At 35.6% G+C, this 8146-nt stretch overlaps 1 protein-coding gene across 2 annotated transcripts; it reads right to left on the bottom strand.

Moving 5' to 3' along the window:
• Nucleotides 1-140: 140 nt before the first annotated feature.
• On the bottom strand, nucleotides 141-4132 carry meak7 (MTOR associated protein, eak-7 homolog). Of its 2 annotated transcripts, XM_026230749.1 has the most exons (8): nucleotides 4090-4132; nucleotides 3742-3904; nucleotides 2886-3116; nucleotides 2414-2558; nucleotides 1874-2272; nucleotides 1682-1800; nucleotides 901-1086; nucleotides 141-815 (listed from the first exon to the last, which is right to left on the bottom strand). In XM_026230749.1, the coding sequence occupies exons 2-8, from the start codon at nucleotides 3898-3900 to the stop codon at nucleotides 699-701; spliced, it is 1356 nt and encodes a 451-aa protein (XP_026086534.1). In that variant the 5' UTR covers nucleotides 3901-3904; nucleotides 4090-4132; the 3' UTR covers nucleotides 141-698. The 2 variants fall into 2 exon arrangements, with proteins under 2 accessions (XP_026086534.1, XP_026086535.1); XM_026230750.1 differs by lacking the exon at nucleotides 4090-4132 and having other exon boundaries at nucleotides 3742-4056.
• Between the last annotated feature and the right edge of the window lie 4014 nt (nucleotides 4133-8146).

The following is an 8146-nucleotide window of genomic DNA, read 5'->3' as shown; positions in this document are numbered from 1 at the left end:
ATCAGAGTTACAGTTCATTACACAAGATCCTACCACTCTGAATTTAACAAAAATGACTTAACTCTGAAAACACAAACTTGAATAGAAATGTCAGAAATTATTTTGATAAATCAAACAGATAGAAACAAAACACAAAACTATCCTTTTAATAACAATATTATTTATTATGGTTTTGTAAAATTAACATGATGAATCTTTTTAAGACAGCTGATTGAATTTTGACCTTTCTTTTACATTTTCAGTATGAGAAGTTAATACTTTTATGGATTTGGCACATGCTTTTTGTAGGTTGGGAGGGGGGTGCGATTCATAAACAAACAAGTATGTTTTAATTTTCCATTTGATTAATGAATCTTCCAGTTTACAGACAGTAAATATATCAGTCAAGACAGAGTGCAACCATATAACATCCAGATACCGGAGAAATATAGTCTTCAGTCACACAATGTCAATACACAGTGTTTAACAGTATTTGACAGAATATATTTGTGTGCACATTTTAATATTTCACAGAAAGCAGGAAACCAGCTCCTGGATTTTGCATATTAACATAAAAAATACACTGTATGAACATCTCAAAAAGTGCATTAGAACAGTGTGGTTTCTTCTGTATCTATTCTAGTGTAAAAAAAAAAACAAACACTGAAAAAACACTGAAATTGATCTACACACTGTCTTCAAATTTTTTTTTCTTCTCACTATCGCTCATCCTCCTCAGGTTCTCGGAGCCCTTGGCTGTGCAGGGTCTTCCCTGTCAATTCCATCATGGCCTTTATTTCAGGATCTGCATCTAGTATGCTTTTCTTCTTCTCATCCTGAATGTCAAAACAAACATTTTTGGAATCATAATGCTAAACCCAATAATACTAAATACACTGTAGTAACACTACTGCCACAGACCTGCTCCTCCTGTTCTTCGGGTGGCTGCCCAACGCCCCACACCTCCACAGTGTCCAGTATGAAGTCCTCGTCTCCTGAGAGCTGAGGACTGCCATATGTGGTGCAGAGCGGTCGAGCCTTACTGTGGCCGTGTCCAAAATTGGAGTCCAACCACAAACCGAAATAGCCATGCTGACCACCCATACCCTAAAAAGACAGTTAACTATGACATTTTTGCTTTGCTCCATAGTGTTGTAAAACCTTAAACATTGTTTAAAGACAAAAAAAGAGTTTAGTTTCTTCACTGGAAAAGATTTGGAAAAATTTAGCATTTCATCGCTGAATGGGTGCCACAAGAATGAGAGTCCAAACAGCTGATAAGAACATCACAAATAATTTACACAACTCCAGTCCATCAATTTTCTTTCTTATGAAGAGGAAAGCTGCGTGTTAGAAAAATAAAACGCACTGAGATCTTTTTAAATATCAATCCATTGTATTCAGGTAAAATACTAGGGCTCTATCTGTGATATAGCTTCCTCCAGTGAAAAAGTCAAATCATCTGAATCAGGAAGAGAAATATGAACGGATCCAGCAATGCTTACAAGCCCTTATCAGATCTCTGAACTCTCATTCTGACGGCACCCATTCACTGCAGAGGATCCACTGTTGAGCAAGTGATCAAATGCGCAGTTTCTCCAAGTCTTTTCCAAAATAGAAACCAACTTGATGGCCTAAGGGTGAGTACATTTTCAGCAAAATTTTGTTATTGGGTGTACTACTCTTTTAAAATGTATCTCACCAAGCCATTCGGCAAAGTCTGCTGGCCCTGGTTCAAGTACATGTAATGATTGTTATAGCCTGTGCAGGTGTACACTCTCATGTAGGGAAAAACTGAGAAGAGGAAGCACCTGGAATCACCTAGTGCAAAAAGAAGAAGAAACATTAATTGTAATGCATAACACTGTTTATAGTTTCTTCTTTCTAAACTCACCCTGATACTGAGGTTTGACCTCCAAGCTTTGAGACACAAAGCCACCGAAGATATGCCCTTTAGTGTCCTTTACCAACAAGACAGTGGGACCTTTACTTTTGCAGTTGCACACCAGTCGGGTGAAGCTTTCCCCGTGTATGCTTGTGGAGAACAGCAGCCTCCAGGGGGCACTGTGTCCAGCTGGCATCTGAGGTGACAGGAACATCAGAAGAGGTATATTCAAGAGACAAGAGAGGTCACTCCAGGGAGCATACCGACACAGGGGCAACAGAGTTGGGGGAGGACAGGAGGGCAACCCAACTCCTAGACCCTCACCAATCAGGAGTTCCAAAAACATGGCCATTGCTGGGATCCGGAACAGCCAGTCTTCCAGACAAGGAATGTCACACATATTCTGATCTATAGAAGCAACAAGGATTAATTATATTTAATAGACTTTTTGGGGTGCACTAAATCAGTTTTTTTACATTGTTTAAAAATACCCTTTATTTTAGACTTAACTTTTAATTCATACTATTAATTTCTGTTACTGTTACAAACCTGAAGATTTTAATTCTGAGGTCAACTGTTCTGCCAGAAGCTTAACACCTTGAGGCCCATCACCCATGCGATCTGGTTGCCAAGCTCGCAGATGCCCCCTGTGGGCTAGAGTCTGCACTGCAGCTGAAACCAGGTCTTCCATAAACTAATAATCATTATTATTATTAATCCATATTACGATATCATAGCAGCAAGAATGATTTAGAAATTGTACTGAGATGCTTCATTGTTTAATATCGTTTTCTGGGTTTAAATGAGCATCATGAGTCAAGTGGTTTATCTGATAAAAATCAAATATGGTGAAAATCAAATAAAAATCAAATGTATATATTAAAACTATATAAAAATGACAAAATTACTCAAACAAAAAATAAAATGAAAACTGAAAAAAAAAATATAATAATATAATAATATATAATACTTAACACTGATACTGAAATACTTTTTATAATTAGATTTTGTTGCTTCTTACATCTCTGATTTGCTCAGTTGTGGTAGCAGTAGCCTTTGCACCCTCTGCCATTGCCAAGACCAAAGGTGCACGTTCCTCTGCAGTTCCTCTAAGAATATCTGCCAGGAAAATCACCAGCTGCTCCTGAATTATCCCATCACCACGGGCCAGTGGCACTCCTGGATCAATGCTGTGCATGCCCTGGAATACTCTCTTTATCATTGATTCTGAGGCCATCTTTCCCATTGTCATCTGAAACAATTCAAAAGAAAACTGAGAAAGCCATACCCATGTATGTTAAGTGAGGGCACATACATGCATTCCAAAAACTATAAGTTCACCAGTCATAACATGTACATTTATGTTTGTTATTAGACAATCTGTAATACTCTTCTGCCTTTTTACAAATAACATCAGATAACATTTATGTTTATCCAATAAAAATACTCAATTATTATAATAACTAAAATTATAGTTGTTCCTTTGATGAGGAAGTAATCACTGTATGTGGAAATAATTGGGCATTTTCTAAAAATACATGTGGTTTTTAAAACATTCAGTTAGAGACACTGCTATTTTTGTATCATTAAATATTATTATAGTTTTTATAAATATTGAATTTCTGAATTTATTTTGATTTTAAATATTTTTTTTGTTTTTTCATGTTTATAACTTTTTTAAAGTCTATAGATTTTTTTGTTTAACTATAATAAACCCTGGTTCAAAATTATGTCACAAAATCGTTAAGAATGGTGCATTCTTCTCTCTAACAATGACAGTAATTAACAAACCTGCTAACATAACTGCTAACACAGACTGCAACAATTTTAAGTATAACGAATCTAGTTCACAATATTGTGATGTCACGGCTGCTCACCTTCAGCATGTCTAGAGATAAAACCTTGGTCGGTTTTCCAGATGAAACAGAGGATCGAGGTTCATGAAGCCTGTCAAATATCCCCTTTATAACTGGTCTCTCATCCGGACGAAAACGAGCCAGTCGTTTCTGAGCTACAACACTGTCTGAGTTCCCCATCACCCTAGGGGTAAAAACAACTGAATGAAATAAATCAATTAACTAAATAATAGAATTCAGTGTCAATGACACAACATAATACATATATGCCTGTTTTCAGCTGCTGACTGAAACCAAAAGTGCTCATGGGAAATTTTTAAATACAGTGCACTCTTGAATTATGAAAGACTGAAGTGAGATTTTCCACACCTGTCAGCGTTTCACTTGGACATGTCAACTTGTAAAAAAAAAAAAACACACACACACACACACACACATATAAAACTATTTCCTAGTTCTGCACAACATCACGCGCAGAGGACCAATGAATGGACAGAAACTTCCAAACGCGCTGTGATTGGCTGGATCAGAATTGCGTCAACAGAGGAGTGGTTTTCCTTGAAGCAAATTAGTTGGAAATTGTATTACAAAAAATAAAAAACGAAGGATGCTATTACTACAATTACCAGTATTTAAAAAACGCCATATGGTTAGATCTCAATTTAGCTACTTTTTTTACGGACACTACTTTATAGTCTTAATTTTACATTAATATTATAATGTATTATTATTATTTATAATAAGGTAATGAAAGTATTTTTTGTAATACTTTCTGTTTATGGCAAATGGTGTCTGATTATATAGAAAAGTATCTGCATTCGAGGTTTGAAGAGAGCACAAAGCATACACTACTGTTAAATTATTTTTTTAAGAAAAACATTGATATGTATATTCATTATATATTTATACGATTATGAATATTATATGATTATAATACATATTATAATTCGCTTGAATTTTTATGATATTTTTAAGTCACTGGGTGTAATATAGTGCCTTTTGTTGTCCAGAAGAGGGCAGACTAACACAGCTATTTGAACCATCAGCTTTGTCTGTTCCGTGGGGCTTTAAAGCTTTTTCTCAGCAGGCGATGAAAAGCGCCTTTTAAGGGCATGAGATTCATGTGAGATCTGGGCGTGATGCTTGCTGACGTTCAGCAGTCTTAACCAGAAGTTTTAAAAGAAGCCGTTTAAGGACATTTCCTTAAACTGAATGTGATAGTAAAAAAAAATGAAAAGAAAACAGTCAAATAATTTGGGAGGGATAGCATTCACTTCGGTACATCGGAGACAGAAATACATACTATAATGAATGAATCGCACGCCAACGCAAATGAATGCACTGGGCAGTGCGCATGCGCATCACAGCATGGAGGCTTGTTGAGCTCTGTACCAGTCATAGACAGTAAAAGAGGTACTAGTGTTCAGGGCTGAGATTGTCTCCTGCTGTGAGGATTCCTTACTTCTCTCAAGTCAGTGGAAGCTGATCATTAACTGTAAAATGCATATACACACGTTGGTTTTATTATCATGCATAAAGAGTTCTGTTAACTATGTCTTTATACTGAGCTATAATTGTTTTCAATCTCCTTTCCCTTCTCTAAATCTAACCCTCACAAAACCTTTCTTAACTTATATCATTTAAACAACATTTGTTTTTTATGACTGCTCCCCACAGTGTAGACGATGAAGTTTTAGATTATGTTTTTGCTGTTCTTTGAAAGCCGGAACTGACCCCCATATAGAAAATTTTTAAAATCATGTCAAAATTAACATAGAAGCAATATATTAATGAGGGCCACTAATTGGTGAAATCTTTACTTCATGAGAATCGTGAAAAAGACAATGTGTTGATATTACATGATCGCCGTGATTTTGCAGGTAAGACATGTTCCTGGATCAACATCTTTTGATGATCCTGGATCAACATTATTGTCCAAAAATATAAACTTAACCCAATCCCTACCCCTAAACCTAACCCTACATATAATGTATTCCTAAAATCCAGGGACATGTTGTAGCTACATGGTGAAATCTCAATCAACGATATTACATATGTGTAGCCTATTGTGTAAAGTTCACAGAGCATGTGGACTATGTGAAGTTTACAGGTTTTTAGAGCCTAATTGTCAGTGTGTGCAGTGCAGTATCTAATGAGCGGGTGTAAACCACAACAATGCACCTACTGTGTTGCAAACCAACCTGCTTATGGTTTGTACATACATAGGCCTGGCCTTTTTCAGTGTTTTTGTTCCTGTGGAAGTTTGGTGCAAACTGAACAAGTAGAATCAAATGTGACAGCATGTGGAGAGAAGTAAAAATTGTAATTGATTTAATGAAGCATAACTAATGTGCCGTTGATGTACTGAGCTATTTATAGACTGCAATATTTGAATATGATGCGGCTGTCTGTATCAGTGGGTTTTTCTAGCTTGCCTGTCACGATTTCTATAACAGTCTTGCCTTCTTTCTAGCTTTAGTATGAGTGATTTAACCTGCGGCTGGTCGCATATCCCGATGTATATCCATATTATATGTCTTTTTTATATTATCATAAAATTGTTTATCTCTTCACATTTATTCCCCATAGCCTAATCTTTATCTTGTAATGTAAAAAATGCTTATTATATTGTATATGTACTTACTTGTAATTCATATATTGTATTAAACCTATAATCATTTTGGATGCATGATTATATTCTAAACGTTACCAAATGTTGCATAACCCAACTATTTGCATGTTCTGTAGCTCTGTATCTTCGTTAAACTTGTTTCTAACAAGCACAGAATCAACCTGAGAGAAATGTTACCATTTTAAATCGAAAGCTTTCACTGCCAGTAACCGAAGTCACTTTTTTGGCAGCTCCAGTTTGCAAGTTGAGGCATGAGGTTTCTCTCTTTCTTTTCGAATGCTTCTTCTTTCTCCTTCCTTTATCTGCCACTGTCTGTCACAACCCTATATGGTAACAGTCTGTAGCACACTCAGTATACAGGAAATGGTGAAAACCTTAGCCCCCACGCTCATGCAAACACGCTATGTTCTGTGGTGCTCATTTGTGTTTATACTTAACTATACTACTGTTATCAATGGAACACATTATTTGATAAGAAACTAACAATTTACTCATAAAAAATACTCTTTGCTTATTTCTTCCTATCTTTTATTTTTCTATACATCCTGCCTTTATGCATATGATCACATGCATATCAAATTATGTCAAAAGTGTTTCCATTTCTCAGAGTGCCTTCAAGTGTGACTTACTTTTGGCACCTTTATCTAGATAAAAATATTAAGGGCTCTGTATTAAAAAAAAAAAAAAAAAAAAAAAGCTCTAACTCTTGAACACTAATTTTTGTTCTCTTCTTTGTATAGCTGTACAATACTGTATAAAATATATTGACAGTTATTTTCCAGTATATATTTTATGATACACTATCTTAAAATTTAAATGAACCCCTTCATGAAATATGAGGTCAAATGATTTAACTGATGTTTTTATTATACAAGGTGTACTTGAGATTTCTAATTAGACAGTCATAATAAAACAGCTGAATATATTTGGGACTATAAAAGCTGACCTTTTCTTTTGATCTTTTAGCTTGACCTTTCATTGCATTGTGTTTGTCTCTGCATTGGATTATAAGAATTGGACCTGATCAATAAATTAACTTTGTTATCCAGCTCATTGACCCATATACTAAAGAGCTATAGCCCAATTAAATAGACATTTCTAGTGGGCTAAGACTTCAGGGAGATTGATGGATTTGTTTAGAATAATGAAATTTGAGCCAGATACAGCCAGATTTTCTGGTTAGGGTGCTTCCTATTTCATTACTGAAACATTCTCTTGGTTCCTGGTTAATGTTTATATGTGCTGCAATAACATACCTTCCTTGATCATTACTGCTCCAAAAATTTTATAAAAATTATTTTCCAAAGCAAGCATGAAATAATTTAAGAAGTGACAGGTAGGAATTTTACATTGTTACACATACACACACACACACACACACACACACGCACACACGTTTGTTTTTGTGAAAAGTGGGGACATCCCATAGGCGTATTGGTTTTTATACTCTACAAACTGTATATTCAATGGCCCTACACCAACCCTAACCCTAACCCTCACAGAAAACTTTCTGCATTTTTACTTTCTCAAAAAAACTCATTCTGTATGATTTATAAGCAAAATTTGAAAAATGGGGACATGGGTTATGTCCTCATAAGTCACCCTCTGCTGATATGTCACACAAACATGAGCACACACACACACACACACACACACACACGCACACACACACACACACACACACACACACACACACACACACACACACACACACATATATATATATATATATATATATATACAATACAGACCAAAAGTTTGGAGCTTGGACACACCTTCTCATTCAAAGAGTTT

Source organism: Carassius auratus, chromosome 43 (genome assembly GCF_003368295.1).
Source record: "Carassius auratus strain Wakin chromosome 43, ASM336829v1, whole genome shotgun sequence".
Lineage (NCBI taxonomy): Eukaryota > Metazoa > Chordata > Actinopteri > Cypriniformes > Cyprinidae > Carassius > Carassius auratus.
The sequence above is the reverse complement of the archived record's forward strand: the minus strand, read 5'-3'. Positions and strand labels throughout refer to the sequence as shown.

Coding starts and splice junctions, on each gene's coding strand:
- meak7 (XM_026230749.1), bottom strand. CDS start 3,900: ATGGGGAACTCAGACAGTGTTGTAGCTCAGAAACGACTGGCTCGTTTT. Junction 3,117..3,741: donor TATCTCTAGACATGCTGAAG/GTGAGCAGCCGT, acceptor GAATTGTTTCAG/ATGACAATGGGAAAGATGGC. Junction 2,273..2,413: donor CTCAGAATTAAAATCTTCAG/GTTTGTAACAGT, acceptor TTGCTTCTATAG/ATCAGAATATGTGTGACATT.